The sequence below is a fragment of the Myotis daubentonii genome, chromosome 11 (assembly GCF_963259705.1).
Source record: "Myotis daubentonii chromosome 11, mMyoDau2.1, whole genome shotgun sequence".
Classification (NCBI taxonomy): Eukaryota; Metazoa; Chordata; class Mammalia; order Chiroptera; family Vespertilionidae; genus Myotis; species Myotis daubentonii.
In genome coordinates, this window is record NC_081850.1 from 72,011,513 (window position 1) to 72,027,895 (window position 16,383).

Below are 16,383 nucleotides of genomic sequence, written 5' to 3' on the forward strand. Positions count from 1 at the left end.
ATGGGATTGTGCTTTAATGAGATAATCTGTGTGTTGGCAACTGCCAGAAACTATCTAGCTGCAGCTCCACTAGACTTTGGCTGCCACCCCCAGCGCCATCACTGGGGATTTCAGTGCAAAGGGCCCCCGCCCCGAGGAAGGCAGGAACCTTGTGTATTTCCCCACAGAGCACAGATGGACAGATGCACACACGCATGTGTGTCCATACGGAAGGGAGCCTATTCTATTCTGCTGGGCACGCTACTTTTTAATTCCACAAAAGTTCTTTGGCGTTCACCTCATGCCAGAACACCCCACTCTGCCTCTTTTTTTTTTTAAGGGGTGCACAGACCTCCATATATTGTGAGAAGGCCCCTCCCCCACAATGGACTTGTAGGTGGTTCCCACTCTTGCTCACAGGCTGTGCTGGATGGTCACAGCCACAGTGCTGCTACATGCCACAGCCTGCGTTCTACAGCTGAGTCAGAATGGGGGTGTATTTTTAATGCAACAGATACTGCCAAGTTGCAGGGGGCCTCTCAGACCACAGGACTTAGTTGACTGCATGCCCGGCCACAGGCACAGGCAGAGTGCTGGGGGGCAGCCAGCAGTGACTGAGGAAGTAAGCGGCAGGTACTGCCCAGGGACCCTCATTCCCCAGGCAAATGAAACGACACTGGGTGCCTGCTAAGTGCCGGGCGTTGTACTGGGCAGCAGTGAGCAAGACATACCGGATCCCTATTTAGTTTGCCTAATTTCCCAGAATACAATTCAGGGGGATGGAAGCAAGAGTCCATGGGATGTTGGAGCTTTATATCTGCCGAGCGGATATTGGGAGGGATCCTCTGGCCCTGAGGAGGATCAGTTGGAGGATCAATGGCTCAGTTGATTGGGTATCCTCCCATGCACCAAAAAGTTACTGGTTCGATTCCCTGTCAGTGCATATGGCCAGGTTGTGGACTCAATCCCCAGTACGGGCCATGCAGGAGGCAGCCATCAATCAATCAATATTCTGCTCTCACACTGATGTTTCTCTCTCCCTCTCCCTCTCCCTCTCCCTTCCTCCCTCTCTAAAAATCAATAAAAATATTGAGGAAAAAAAGAAAGGGATCCTTTGACATGGGTGGCCTGGTCACCATCCATCCAAATCCTGCCTCTCCAGCAAGGCCTACCTCCTCCATGAAGCCTGATAACATTCGCCTGTTCTTCCTGCCAGGCTAGGCTGCCTCCCTTGGCATTCTCACGGCTCCTCCCACGCCAGCATGGACTTCCATGTTGACACATCAGTCTCCTCAGCTGGGAAGGCACAGAAGACGTGGGCCTTTGGAACCGGCTGACCAGGCTCCGCCACTTACTGGCATGTGAACTTGCACAGGTCGGTTCACCTCTCTGAGCTTCCATTTCTTCATTTGTAAGAGAAGGAAAAGAATACCGGCAAAACCTTAAGAATTAAATGAGAAGATGATGTGCTTAGAAAGTGCTCAGTAAAGAGTTGCTAGTCTTGGGCAGCAAGGCATCATGCCTTTTGCAAGGCCTGATACTATAGCATGAGGGAGTGGGGGCTCCATGTCGAATGGAGGAAGGTAAATAAAAATCCAGTAAAAGGTGAGAAATACCTAGTCAAGTCCTCTGGAAAGCAGACTCCAGGAAAGCTATCTCTACGGATTCACAAGGTTCTATGTGCTGGGCCCAAGCCCCTCCCCACCCTCAGTCTGCCCTGTACTAATTTTTAACCACTAAAAACCCTAAACTCCAAGACTGCAGAACATCTCTCAGTTCCTCCCCCACCCCACACTCGCTTTCACTTCTAGTTCTCAGTGGTTGCCATCCCTCGCCATCTGGAAGGTAACCCCAAACTTCATCCCCACCTCATCACCTGATGACACATTCTTAGATCTTAGGTAAAAGGACCCTTCTTCTGGGAGCCCGTTCCTGTCCTGGGCCCAGGCCAGTCCCCCATTCTCATAGACCCTTGCTTAACATACAGCCAATGTCCCATTTCCCAAAAAGAGAATAAACCTATGGGGCATAGAATTGTTTCTGCCCATGCTCGTATCTGTCCCCCAGCACCCTCCCCTCATGCACTTGAGTTATTGAATAAATAGCTACGAGTGAAATCATCAGCATCTCAACTACAGATAAATTCAAATAGTCATGCACCCCATAATAACTGCATATGTGAGGGCGGTCCCAAAAGTCTATAATGGAGCCTAGGTGTGTAGTAGGCTATCCCATCTAGGTTTGTGTAAGTGCACACTATGATGCTTGCACAATGAAATCCCTAAGGACAAATTTCTCAGAATGTATCCCCATCATTAAGCAACACGTGACTGTAACCACAAACCCCAGCCAAAGCCACCCTTACTCAGCAGTTGCACCACCTGTCCTGTTGTGTTTATAAGGGTTACAGACCAGTGTTTGGGGGCCATCTGCCAACTATCTGGCAACCTGGATGAAGTAAGAAGGAATGAAATTCTTCCCAGGCTGGCAGAAACTTCAAGCGTGGCAGCCGATGGGGTAAGGGAGAGCCTCAGAGCCTCTGGGTGAGTAAATGAAAAGCGAAGATCAAAAGTGAGATCTTGTTTTTCGGAATGGGTCTGCCAGTTATAGATTCGCTGACTTGCTAGCTCTTTTAGAAACATATTGCTTGAAATGTTACCAGGGCCTGAGCAAACTGAACTGAATCGGATAGCTATTCAGGCTGGGAAGTCAGATAGACGGGTTCAGATCCAGCCTTTACCACTCAGTAGAGCTATTTTTAAACTTTTTCCCCAAAGCACGTCCATTTCCAAAAGAATGTTCCCTTGCTAATGGCTGCATTAAATTGATTCTGAATCCTGGAAGTCACATTATGCTATGAGTGCCCCATGAAAAAATACACATGCAAGAACTTGGGACTGAACACACAGCTGTGCTTGTCACGAATGTGCAGGGAGTAAAACAGGTCACGTACTGTTTGTCAGGAAACTGGGTCAAAAGCAGAAGAAACTCTGAATTCCTGTCAGTGAGGCCAGCAACCCCCCTGAAAAGTCAGCAATCTAGTTCCACACTGTGTGCAGAAAGATAAGAGCCACTGGCAGGTACAAAGGGAATGAGATGGGGCAGGATTCGAAGAGGGAGCACTCACATCTGGTTGGGAGAGGATGGAAAGTCAATGAAAAGGTAATCGGCCTGGCCAGCCAGGCGGTTCAGTGGTTGAACATTGACCTATGAACCAGGAGGTCATGGTTCGATTCCCAGTCACAGCACATATCCGGGTTGCAGGCTCAATCCCCAGTGTGTGGTGTGCAGAAGGCAATCAATGATTCTCTCTCAGCATTGATGGTTCTCTCTCTCTCTTCCTCTCCCTTTCTCTCTGAAATCAATAAAAAATATTAAAAAAAAAAAAAAGGTAATCGGGCTTTTAACTAGAGCTAGACTCTGGGGTCTTTTTATTTTTAAAAACTCTGTAAGACAATATTAGACAACCCCATCATGCTTTCAGAACGACCAGCCTAGCTTCTCTCCTAATCCGATCTTCACTGCTGCCATCAGTTCTATACTCCCTGCCGTTCTTCCCTTTGTGAGTTCTTTTCTAGTAGAAAAGGCGAGAGGGGAATATTGTCTGTTCCCTCTAGGCCCACCAATCTCCATCAATCACCCAAATACTGTGAGCTACCGCCTTGAATTCACACTTGACCCAGGAGCTAGTAAGTGTCATTTCAGGTTTTTTAAAAGCCATAGGAGATCGATGTTGACATGATCCGGCAGCTTCCTCTCCCCAACCACTGGCCTAATCTTTCAATAGGGAATGTGCCTTTCCTGCCTCCTAAGACCAGTTTACTAGTAGGGGACGGGGTGGGAGTGGGGGAGCAAGACTTGAGCCGCCTGCCTGTGCAGCAGCTTTTCCCACAACTTCAGAGCCACTGAAATGGTGTGAGATCAGTTGACAGGAGAAAAACACTTTTGAGATCTGCCAGATGGTGCTTGAAGGAGAAAAACTGAAAAGGTGAAAAACCTGGGGCATGCGAGACTCATCCAACAGGCCCTTCCCGCCAAACAACTTTCCTTGACTTCTGGAACCATCACTCCATCACTGTTCGCACAAATGTGCCAGGAAATGCAAGTTCGCTTCAGAGTGCCCGCTCACCAAATGCCAAGGAAAAAGCATGGTCAGTTTACTCTTGCAGCCTTCCGGCGGGTCTGATGGACTCAGTTCCAGCTGTCACTCCTTGGCTCTGAGGCCTTGAACATTCTCCCAGCCCCTCTGGGCCTCAGCTTTCCCACCCATGGAGTGGGATCCCCCTGCAGGGCTGTAGGTTTACAAACAGTGCCGGACACAGAACAGAGCTCCCTCCCTAGCATGCAGAGATTCACTGCACAGCCTGACAAGTTGCTTCACCTTTCAGAACCTCAAGAGGTTTTTTTTCCGCCCAGAAAGTGGAAGTGGTAAATCTTCAGGGAACTTGTATAAGATGCCACACAGTGTTTTATGCCTTCTTTCAAGAACTTGAGTAGGTCTGAGCAGTGGCACCAAGTGGAATGGTCAGTTTCTGTACTTGTAATGGGCGATATTGGGGGTATTTTTCTCTCTAGACAGGACATGAAATTGCCAGAGGAGCAATCAATCTAGGGTTTGGGAGATGAAGGAAATCTGTGTGGTACATAAAAGGTGTATGATAACCTCACTTCTGAGCATATGCAGAGTGGTTAAGCAGATACAGGCAGTCCTCAGGTTACGTCGGACTCGACATACGTCATTTCATGGTTACGTTACAATCTCCCATTTACAGTATTTATAAAAAAAGTTCTGTCATTTCGACATATGTACATATTGCTTTGTTATTTATTTATCACTAGAGGCCCGGTGCACAAAAATTTGTGCACTCGGGGGGAAGGGAGTGTCCCTCAACCTGGCCTGTGCCCTCTCGCAGTCTGGGACCCCTTGGGAGATAATGCCCTGCTGGCTTAGGCCTGCTCCCGGGTGGCAGAGGGCAGGCCCAATCCCTAGGTGCAGCCCCTGGTCGGGCTCAGAGCAGGGCCAATTGGGGAGATGGGGCGCCGCCCCCTGTCATGCAAGGAGCAGGGCGGATTGTGAGGTTGCAATGCCACCCTCAGTCACGCTCAGGGTAGGGCTGATTGGGGGGTTGGGGCACCGCCCCCTGTCACACTCAAGGCAGGGTTGATGGGGAGGTTGCGGTGCCACCCCGTCACACACAGAGCAGGGCCAATCCGGGGGTTGGGGCACTGCCCCCTGTCACGCACAGAGCAGGGCCCATCAGGGGGGTTGGGGCTCCTTACCTTGTCATGCAGAGCAGGGTTGATCAGGGGGTTGGGGAGCTCCCCCCTGTCACTCACAGAGTAGGGCCGATAGGGGAGTTGGGGCACAGCCCCCTGTCACACACAGAGCAGGGGGGATCAGGGGGTTGGGGCGCCGCCCTCTATCACCCACAGAGCAGGGCCAATCAGGGGGTTGGGGTGCCGCCACTGTCACACTCAGGGCAGGGCCGATGGGGAGGTTATGGCTCGACCCCATCACACACAGAGCAGAGCCCGTGGGGGGGGGGGGGATTGGGGCACCGCCCTCTATCACCTACAGAGCAGGGCCGATCAGGGGGTTGGGGCACTGCCACTCTCACTCAGGGCAGGGCCAATGGGGAGGTTATGGCTCTACCCTGTCACACACAGAGCCGCAGGGCGATCGGGGGTTTGGGGAGCTCCCCGGTATCAGGCACAGAGCAGGGCTGATCAGGAGGTTGGGGCGCCTTCCCCTGTCACGAACAGAGCAAGGCGGATAGGGACGTTGTGGCCCCTCCCCGTCACACAGAGCCACAGGGCCATCAGGGGGTTTGGGCACTGCCCCGTCACGCTGATCCCAGTGCCCCCAGTGCTGGGAGGCCTCTCGGCTCCGCTGATCCCGGTGCTGGGAGGCATATTACCCTTTTACTATATAGGATAGAGGCCTGGTGCATGGGTGGGGCTGGCTGGTTTGCCCTGAAGGGTGTCCTGGATCAGGGTGGGGGTCCCCACTGGGGTGCCTGGCCACCCTGGGTGAGGGGATGATGGCTGTTTGCAGCTGGTCACACACCTTTCAGGGTGGGGGTCCCCACTGGGGTGCCTGGCCAGCCTGGGTGAGGGGCTGAGGGATGAAGCTCCCAACTGCTTTTTTTCTTTTTATTCTGGGCCAGCTTTAGCTCTGGCTCCAGCTCTGAGGCCTCTGCTCCTGAAAGCAGGTATCTGGTTTGTTTGGGTTCTATTATCGAAACAATGTATAACTCCAGCTCTGAGATCCCGGCTGGGCTCGGCTTGCTGAAAGCAGGTTTCTGGGGTTTTGTTTAGCTTCTATATTTGTTACAATGTTTCTTAAACTGCAGGCTCAGAGGCCGGCAAGGCAGGCGGGGAACACTGGTTTCTTCCCTCACTGAAGCAAGCAAGCCTCATGTTAGTTTCAAGCTGCCTGGCTGCCGGCTGCCATCTTGGCTGGTGGTTAATTTGCACATCGCCCTGATTAGCCAATGGGATGGGTAGCGGTCGTACGCTAATTACCATGTTTCTCTTTTATTACATAGGACAAGTAAAGGTCAGGAATTATCTTTCTTTTAAATTTTTTTTACTGTTTCACTTCATTACTGCTGTGTGCTCCATGTGAGTGACGTAGGTGCTTATATAGGTGGGTTCTGACTTAAGGTGAAAATCGCGTTAAGTCTGTCCATAAGAACAGATCTCCGACATAACGCAAGGACCTACTCTACTAAATCTGTCTGCCAATCCGAATCCTGGCTCTAAAACAGTGATGGCGAACCTATGACACGCGTGTCAGAGGTGACATGCGAACTCATTTTTTTGGTTGATTTTTTTGTTAAATGGCATTTAAATATATAAAATAAATATCAAAAATATAAATCTTTGTTTTACTATGGTTGCAAATATCAAAAAATTTCTACTATGTGACACGGCACCAGAGTTAAGTTAGGGTTTTTCAAAATGCTGACACGCCGAGCTCAAAAGGTTCGCCATCACTGCTCTAACACATGAGTGAGCTGGTTCTTTAACCTCTCTGCCTCATATCTCGTAACATAAAGTTGTTACGAGGATTAGGAAATGTAAATGCAAAAGTGATTCTTTCCTTCTTGCCAAGATGCAGACCAAGAATATTTTCTAAGTATGTGTGGGAATGTGTGTGCCACACATGCTGATTTAATTTCCTCAGTGAAATTCTGCAAAATGTCTGGGTCAAAGTACACACTGCATTAACAAAAAGGATGAACCAGAGAAGAAAAATGCATGACGTCGTCTTTACTTTTAAACGATTATCAGTACACCAAGTAACAACATGTAACAAGTTCTTGAATTCTATCATCTAGTAATTTGGATTAATACTAAAAGCAGCCCAAACAATTATACTACTATTCATTGTTCTAACCCTTCACCAGAAAGGACTACTCGTATTTTAAGGCTGGCTGCTGCTTTACACAGGTTACAAACAACTATTTACTACTTTTTCATAGATAAAGCCCCTGACCTTCAAGAAAGCTTAAGGGAAAAAATTAATTTAATCCCTTTCTTTCTTAAAAAAAAAAAAAAAAAAGTGTTTCTTACCATGTCTAAGGAAGAAAAAGTCAGTATTGTTATATATATTTATATGTTGCTTCAGTTAAAAGGCATAGAAAAACAGACAAAGTATACTCATTAACTTTCTAAGAAATATGAGGTAAAAAGATGAAATCTTTGGATAAACTCTACTCTAAGTTTATAGAAAGAAACTAGATTTGCTGTTCTCCCAAAAGCAAAAGGACCTACTATACAGTACACAGAAATAATTTAATGCCTTTTCACAAGATTTTAACTCAAGCTTTGCAAAAGCTTCATATTCCATGGAGGCATATAAGATGCCAACCCATAGAACAGGTGCTTCTTTCTCTTCCCTATCCACTTATGCGGTAGTTTTCATGGATTTCTGGCCGGATGTCACACACAAAGGCCAAGAGGTTGTCCAGGACTTCATCCCTGTTCTGCCGGAAGTAGGTCTGGAGGATGAGCATCTTCTCCTGGGTTTCCTTCTCCATTTCAGTGCTGCAACTGCCGTGGGATCCCAGAGCCTGAGTCGAGGAGTAATGACACACAGGGAATGTTAGGAACCACATCTGGTAACCCAGGCTCATTAGTGAATGTAAACAATCAGCATTAGGCAATGGAGCCTCCTGATTGAAGAGCATGCAGGAAGTTGGCATTCCCAGAGTTAATGGGAGCAACGCTTGATGCAATCACTTGGTGGCCAACCTTACCACATCTATCAGAAAGTAAACTGCACAGCATTTCCGCTGCTAGGAAATTATCCCAGAGAATGACATATTCCCATCTCTCTAGAGCAGTGGTTCTCAACCTTCTGGCCCTTTAAATACAGTTCATGTTGTGACCCAACCATAAAATTATTTGTGTTGCTACTTCATAACTGTAATGTTGCTACTGTTATGAATCGTAATGTAAATATCTGATAAGCAGGATGGTCTTAGGCGACCCCTGTGAAAGGGTCATTCGACCGCCAAAGGGGTCGCAACCCACAGGTTGAGAACCACTGGTCTAATGTGTAGCCTACAACTGGAATGAACTAAAGGCCCAAGGACTGAAGCCTAGTTGGACAAATGATGGTGCATCAACACCAGAGCATACTCTTCAGCCATTTAAGAGATAAGGTAAATGTGCACAGCAAGAAGAAATGGCCTGTAAAGCATGCAGTTTAAGAGGGAAAGGCAAGCTACAGAGTGGTATCCGTGTCGTTGGTATAGAAGTTTCCTTGTGTGATTTTAAATGGGGGACATATGGTGTGTTTTTAAAAAGCTCTTGGCCCTGGCCAGGTAGCTCAGTTGATTAGAGCATCGTCCCAATACTCCAAGGTTGAGGGTTTGATCCCTGGTCAGGGCATATACAAGAATCAACCAAATGCAAAAATAAGTGGAGCAACAAATCAATGTTTCTTCTCTCCCTTCCTCTTTCTAAAATCAATATATTTAAAAAAAAAAAAAAGCTCTAAAAAATAATAAACACAAAGGCACAAGGGGGACACAATTTAAGAAGAATATACAGAGTTTCACTATGACTGGTTAATGTTTTTGTTGTTGTTGTTTTTAATCCTCACTTGAGGATATTTTTCCATTGACTTTTAGAGAAAAGAGAAGGGATAAAGGAGGGGGAGAAACAAACACCGAGAGAGACACATCGACTGGTTCCCTCCCACACATGCCCTGATCAGGGCTGGGGATCAAGCCTGCAACCGAGGTACGTGCGTGCCCTTGACTAGGAATTGAACCTGCAACCGTTCAATCACGGGCTGACGCTTAACCACTGAGCCAAACCTATAGGGCTAATGTTTTAGTTCTTAAGTTTACCAGTAGATTCACCACTATTATGAATACATAACATCTGTTCTTTCGGACATAAATATTCTAGAATACACAAGATACTTTTAACAGTGACTCTCTCTGAGGACTATAGGTCTAGGTTGGAGAGTAACTTCTCACTGTTGCCCCGTTTAATTGCTTAAATATTTTACTGTATGGCTATCTTACCCCTTCCGTTTCCATTACAATTTAACAAACACTGATTGCTAACATTTACCTTCTACTGCCTTCACAGTATGGCTGGCTTTTTGTTATCTGCTGTACGTTGTTAGAGAGTGACCTATCTGGTTCTTGAAGACATAACTTTTTTGTGTCTGACCCTTTGTATCTCCTATTGTCGCCTCACTACATATGTTAACAGCTATATCCCTTTCTACCTGTATAACACAAGAGAGTTTACAAAGCATTCTCTCAGATGTTATCTATTCCTCCATAACCAATGAGGAGGCTAGCTCTCAAAACCAAGGCTCAAAGAGATCAGGGTGAACACAGTAAGATTCAACCCTGGGGCTCTTTAACCCATGCAGTACTAGAACTGTTCATAGTATAGGAATACCTTGAAGCATTTCATAATGGTTAGTTCAGTTGCTACATCATATCTTTTAAAAGTCCATAACTCTTATTGGGGGTATGAGGGGGCCACTAGCTCTATTCTGTGAATATAAACTATATGCCAAGCCCCAGTACACAAAACTGAAGTTACACTGGAACACTGTGTACAACACCGATACTCTATAAACAATTACAGCAGTGATGTAAAAATGAGATGAGATGGCTGTCCTAACACAAGAGTATTTCTACACTCTTCTGTGGGCAGTCTGACAATTTACAATCTGCCCCAGTTTAAGTCAGAGAAATATTTTAAGTTTTAATAACACTATCATCACCCAATGCAAAGATGAATGAGACTTTTGCTACTCACTGCTATGTGCACCTGGAACTAGCAGAGGCCACCATGTAGAACTTGGGAATGAAGCCCACAAAGCCAAAGGCAGAGCTGAGCGATGAAATTGGTGTCCTCAAATCATTCTTTAAACTTCCGGATCAAAATCAAGTTAGCCTTTTATCTGGATTGTTGTTGTTTTCTGTGTGTGTTTTTTTGTAAATGTTGAAGAAATGCAACTTATCCAGCCACTGAGTAGGCTGGCTAGAACTGGCACAAACTCCAAATTACTCTTGCATACACTGTCCCCCCTGCCTGGCCATGAGCACAGTCAGGCAAGGTCTACGGGTATGCCCGGGGCTTTTAATTCATTCCATTCTGTTTAAACTTGCTTGAATTGTTTTCTGTTACCTACATCCAAGAGTCCTAATAGAATTTCTTTGGTCTGTGAAGCCCTCCTCCATTCTTTCCCCTTTCCAGAATTTTCCTTGCTTCCCTTGTACTCTCTGTGATGTATTTTTGTACTATGATTGTATACATCTTATGCATGGTCATCTAGCCTATAGCTGGTACGTGTCTTTACACTAACATGAGGCTCCGGAAGATTTGTGTGTCTCTGCCACCACACTGTGCAAGCTGCATGTTTCCATGACTTGCATTTCATTGAGTCTCCTTGACCACCAGCCCGTAAGCTAGGCTCCATGAAGGCAAGGACCATGTCTATTTCTGTTCACAGCTCGGCCCTTAGCATCTGCACAGGACCTGTCACATGTTAACTGTTCAACAAACTTATTAATGAATGAATAAGTGAATACTAGGACTCACTATTAGTTAAAAATGGATCACCCTAAGACAGTGGTCGGCAAACTCATTAGTCAACAGAGCCAAATATCAACAGTACAATTGAAATTTCTTTTGAGAGCCAGATTTTTTAAACTTAAACTATACAGGTAGGTACATTGTTATTAACTTAATTAGGGCACTCCTAAGGCTTAGGAAGAGCCACACTCAAGGGGCCAAAGAGCCACATGTGGCTCGAGAGCCGCAGTTTGCCGACCCCGGCCCTAAGAGATTCAGCCTAAGCATCCAATAAAACATACAATAACTAACATTTTAAAATCCAATCAGGATGAGCATTACCAAGCTATGCTGGGTACTTTGAGAGCCGGGAGAGAAGGGGAGGAGAGGGAAGCCTCAAGAAACCAAAGCAGTAAGGAAAACAAATGGGGCCCACCGCAGCTTCCTTGGCCTTGAATTCCTTCTCCCTCTGCAGGCGGTACTGTTCAATTTCTGCCTGAGCCTCTTCTTTGGCCTGCTTCAGCCTCCGGTTCTTTCCTGTTTTCAAAAGAAAAGAGCTACATCAGGAAGTGGTCAAAAGACAAGAGAAGGAAGCGGAGACTGAGATGGTAAACAAAAAGGTTTTAAAATAGTCTCAAGAGACATGCAGGGGAGAGAGGGAATTCAGAGGTAACTAATAGTATAGGTTCCTGCCTCCTGCAGGCTTTATTTAACTAGAAAATGACTAGATAAAAAGAACTGCCATTAACGACAGACAGTAAAAATGATGGGGAAAATTTTGGAATGTGTAAGAATATTCTCCCAATCTCAACTACTACAAACCAACATCAAATAGGTGACATTAACCATTTAAGGAACTGTTCCTCTTCCCAAGAAGTAAACACATAATTATGCTGTTGATTAAGATTGGAACTCTGCTTAGAAGCTTAGCAAGAAGACTAATATACTCCCAAGGGACAGCAACCTCTCCTCCCTTGCCCTCCAGGCTCTCAAAACCTAACTAAATGAAAAGATGATGTCACACTGGAAACTAAAAACCATGCCCGTGCACAGGCTCTCAGGAATGAAAGTGGTATTGGGAAGGCATCCTCCACAGAGAGCACTGGACAGTAAGACTGCACAGCATCTGAGAGGTGAGGAGACACAGGTGGTCTGTGAAAGGTTCGGAGTTGGCCCGGGTGGCGCCTATGACATGAGGCTATAATGTAGCAAAAAGCTTTCACTGCAGTCCTCTGGGTGCAGAAGGGTTGAATGGACAAAGGGGAGTCAGCAGAGAGTGCAGGGAGGGGGAAGACTTTTATCAGCTATTGCTGGCTGCATGCAGTTCGGCTGGCTGACATAGCCTTTGTTCCGCCCACTGCCAGGTGTCTTCTGGTTACCTGAGCTATGCGGTGTTCAAGGCTGCAAGCTTTCTGCAATGTATCTGCTAAGCACAATAAGTTTTTCTCTGCCCTGTTTTATTCTTCTTAACCCTTTCAGTCTGGTTTGTAGAAGAGACTAGTTTAATACACAGATGGGAAAATTCTCTAGGTTCTAACCAAGCCTGTATAAAAATAGACCCCAAGACCAACCAACAGATAACTGTAATCCTGTTCACTAACTTTTCAGATACCCAAACAGAAAAAAAAGGTCCTAAGCGAACAATTTGAACATCTATTTAAGAGCAAAAAACATCCTGCATCTAAAACTAAGCTTTATTATACATCATTGTATATCAATTGCCCAAATCTTACTCAACTCATGTGAATGAACGAAATTAAATTTAACCTTCCATCTCCTAATTAAGAAATTGCGTGGAACCTAATGACCCCATGATGGGGCAGTCCGAAACAACCAACAGATCTCTCTCTCTCTGAGCACCCCAAGACTATTTCTGCATGTATATTTACTTCAGTATGGCTTAGGGCAGTGATGGGGAACCTATGACACACGTGTCAGAGGTGACACGCGAACTTATTTTTTTGGTTGATTTTTCTTTGTTAAATGGCATTTAAATATATAAAATAAATATCAAAAATATAAGTCTTTGTTTTACTATGGTTGCAAATATCAAAAAATTTCTGTATGTGACACGGCACCAGAGTTAAGTTAGGGTCTTTCAAAATGCTGGCACGCCGAGCTCAAAAGGTTCGCCATCACTGGCTTAGGGCCTACTGCTGTCCTCTGCTCAAACCAACCTGTACCCCAGTGCTCCACATGCTATCCTCCTCATCAGGTGTATTCAAAGCCTTATTTCAAAGCCAAAGATCTTTTCCAAACAAACAATCTACAAATAACATTTATGCACCAAAGATTATGCAGTAGCTCCACATAATTTCACAATACCTCTCCTGATCACTCCCAACTCCCACGGCTCCCCGAATTAATCACTTAATATATTCTCTGCCTATCAGCAAACATCTTCAATGTTCAATTTTGATAGTCTTCTCTGAAAACTAAAAATATTTGAACCAGAAATTATATTTATTTTCAATCTTGCTTTTAGTGGACCTTATATATGAAAGCCAGTGTTATGTTTCATTCCAATGAAATAAACCACAACACAATTTTTAAATACATACATATTACGGTTCAAAGCAACAATTTCATGAAAATGTGGGTTGGACCATTTTACCACATCATGTATCGCCTCTTTCCAATCCCTAACTGGGCAAGTCAATTATAATTACAAATCAAGGCAGGCAATAATTTTCCAATTTTAGTTCTTCTCAATACTTCTGTTGCTAGTAATCACAAAATCTGAGATTGCCCAGCCAGTGTTGCTCAGTGATTGAGCGTCAACCTGTGAACCAGGAGGTCGCGGTTAAGATTCTAGGCCAGCCCTAGCCAGTTTGCCTCAATGGATGGCTCGTCCGCCTGTGGATTGAAGGGTCTCGGGTTGAATTCTGTTCAGGGGTGCATGCCTGAGTTGCGGGCTCGATCCCCAGTGGGGGGTGTGCAGGAGGCAGCTGATCAATAATTCTCTCTCATTGATGTTCCTATCTCTCCCTCCCCCTTCCTCTCTGAAATCAAAAATATATTAAGAAAAAAAAAAAAAGACTCCAGGCCAGGGCACATGCCCACGTTTTGGGATCCATCCTCAGTAGGGGGTGTGCAGGAGGCAGCTGATCAATAATTCTTTCATCATTGATGTTTCTATCTCTCCCTCTCCCTCTCTGAAATCAATAAAAAAAGAAAACATTTTAAAAAATAAAATAAGGTGTAAAACATGACCCATTTCTCCAAGGCACTCAGAATTATTCTTACCATGTTCCAAGTATTTGTTCCTGCACTTGCCCCAAATATTCTTATATGCTTCCCAACAGATACAACTTGTTACTGATGAGCCATCACATGACTAATTGTGGGATGTCATTCTGGAAATACTGTATCAAGAACATAATCAGAAACATTCTGTGAAGAACACAGAACTTCCCTGTCACCAGCGCATGATTGAAAGGTTTGCTCCCATCCCCAGTTCCCTCCAAGAAAACTTCCCCTATGAAATATAGAGTATCACATAACCACTCTTGTAAGTACAAGAGCCATGTACTTGGATTGAAGAGTGTAAGTCTTATACTAGGGGAAATACCAGAGAATTACTAAAATACGTATTTCTTGGTATTTTATCCTTGCAAAACAATGGAGCCTTCTACACCTCAGCTATGCTTCCCAGGATATGGTCAAGTCATTTCTCTCCGAGCCTCATTTTACCCATTTGTAAACTTGGGATAGAAATATCTATCTCAGCAGATGGGAAACCGAATGGATAAACTAAACACAGTCCCTGATCTGCAGTTGTTTAATCGAGTGACTGAAGACACAGGTTACTGCACTACGATGGCAGACATAGCACTTGGGAAGGACTCCTAGCCTAGTCTGAAGGGAGAGGGTGAAGCCAGGGAAGGCTTCTTGGAGGCGCGTACCTGTGATATTAGGGGAGAAAGCAAGAGACCGATCCCCAAGCGCCTCCAGCACCCTAACAAGGCACTGGGGCTTTGTTCTGCAGGCATTCTAAGCGCCTGCTGCCGGTAAAGGCGGTGGGACAGTCAGGGGGGTGCGAACCGCAGCCAGAACGGACTGCAGGAGAGGAAACTTCTCCCACTCACCGGTCTAGAACACAGACTAGGTCTACCTGCTCAATTCTTTAGCAACCTCTCGTTTCTCCACCCTAGCCCTCCCACCTCGCCTGCAATTGACCTACCCAGCATGGGCTTCCTCCCCTGGGATTCTAAACACCACGATGATGGAAGCCACAGGTACATCCTGCACCGGGCTTGGCACCTATCAGCCACATTTTAAAAACATTTAAGGACTCAAGGATTTAGCCTGCTATGGGAGCCTCAGAGAACCTGATGGCCTGGACTAAGATGGTGGCGGGAGGGACGTGGTAGGAAGGTGGAGAACGAAGATGATGTGGCAAAGAGGACTCTTTCTAGACGGAGCAACTGTGCAAATGGTGGCTCCCTTCACTGAGATGGGGCACCCCCCCCCCCCAGAGGAGCAAGTGGGAGGGGGAAAGACAATGAATTCCGCCTGGATAATCCGTTTTACACGCCTCCCAGACACCAAGTAGGACGCCCGCCCATTGTTATGTCTCGACGCCCGATCTATTACCCCACAAGGCAACTTCCCGTCGCCCCCCAAGCCTTCCAGAGCCTCAGATCCAGGCCTTCGAGTCGCGCAGCTTCCGCGATTGGAACCACCCCTCCGCCCCGCAGTGTTTCGGGCCTCACCACCTGCCACCTCCCGCGGCCTGGCCGCACTCCTGGGCCTCGCGCCCCGCCCGGCCGCCCCACCCCGAAACTCACGCTTGCGGGCCTCGGACACCTTCTCGGCAGCCCGCTTCTCGGCCTGCAGCAGTTGCTGGATGCCCTGCGACTGACTAGCCATGGCGCCGGCGACCCCCAAGAGGAGAGCGGCCTAAATCCGCTCCGTCGCCCCGCAGGTCAGCTGACCAAACCGCCCGAGATCTGCGCATGCGCCTTGCTCCGGCGCCCACGTCTGCCGTCACGTGATCTCCGCATCGCCGGGTCAGCTGACTGTCTGTGGTGTCCTGTGACTAGGAGGGGCGGGGCGGAAGGGAGAGGGAGAGTCTCTACTGCGCCTGCGCGGGCACTGTCTTCGCTTCTTCCGGTCCACAGTCCGGTCCTCTTTCCATTGTGTCTCTCCCTCAACTGGTAGGATCGTTGTCGCCGCCATGCCACGTCGTTATCGCCATGATCCCTCCCTTTACACTGTTTGACCGGGTGCCCACGTTACGGTCCAGCGAGGAGGGGCCAAGCCAAGTGATTTTACTCTGCACACTGCTCTATTCTCCCCCTTTCTGGAACTTTCCTGGGACAACTATATTATGTGGGAGATTAG

At 46.8% G+C, this 16,383-nt stretch overlaps 1 protein-coding gene and 1 non-coding gene across 2 annotated transcripts; both read right to left on the reverse strand.

Annotated features, from left to right (window-relative positions):
- Nucleotides 1–7,531: 7,531 nt before the first annotated feature.
- Nucleotides 7,532–16,001, reverse strand: ATP6V1G1 (ATPase H+ transporting V1 subunit G1). Its single transcript, XM_059657865.1, has 3 exons — nucleotides 15,828–16,001; nucleotides 11,474–11,574; nucleotides 7,532–8,057 (listed from the first exon to the last, which is right to left on the reverse strand). The coding sequence occupies exons 1-3, from the start codon at nucleotides 15,907–15,909 to the stop codon at nucleotides 7,884–7,886; spliced, it is 357 nt and encodes a 118-aa protein (XP_059513848.1). The 5' UTR covers nucleotides 15,910–16,001; the 3' UTR covers nucleotides 7,532–7,883.
- LOC132212901 (small nucleolar RNA SNORA58) lies at nucleotides 10,460–10,595 on the reverse strand. Its single transcript, XR_009447840.1, has one exon. It is a non-coding gene; the product is annotated as a small nucleolar RNA SNORA58 (small nucleolar RNA).
- Nucleotides 16,002–16,383: the final 382 nt, after the last annotated feature.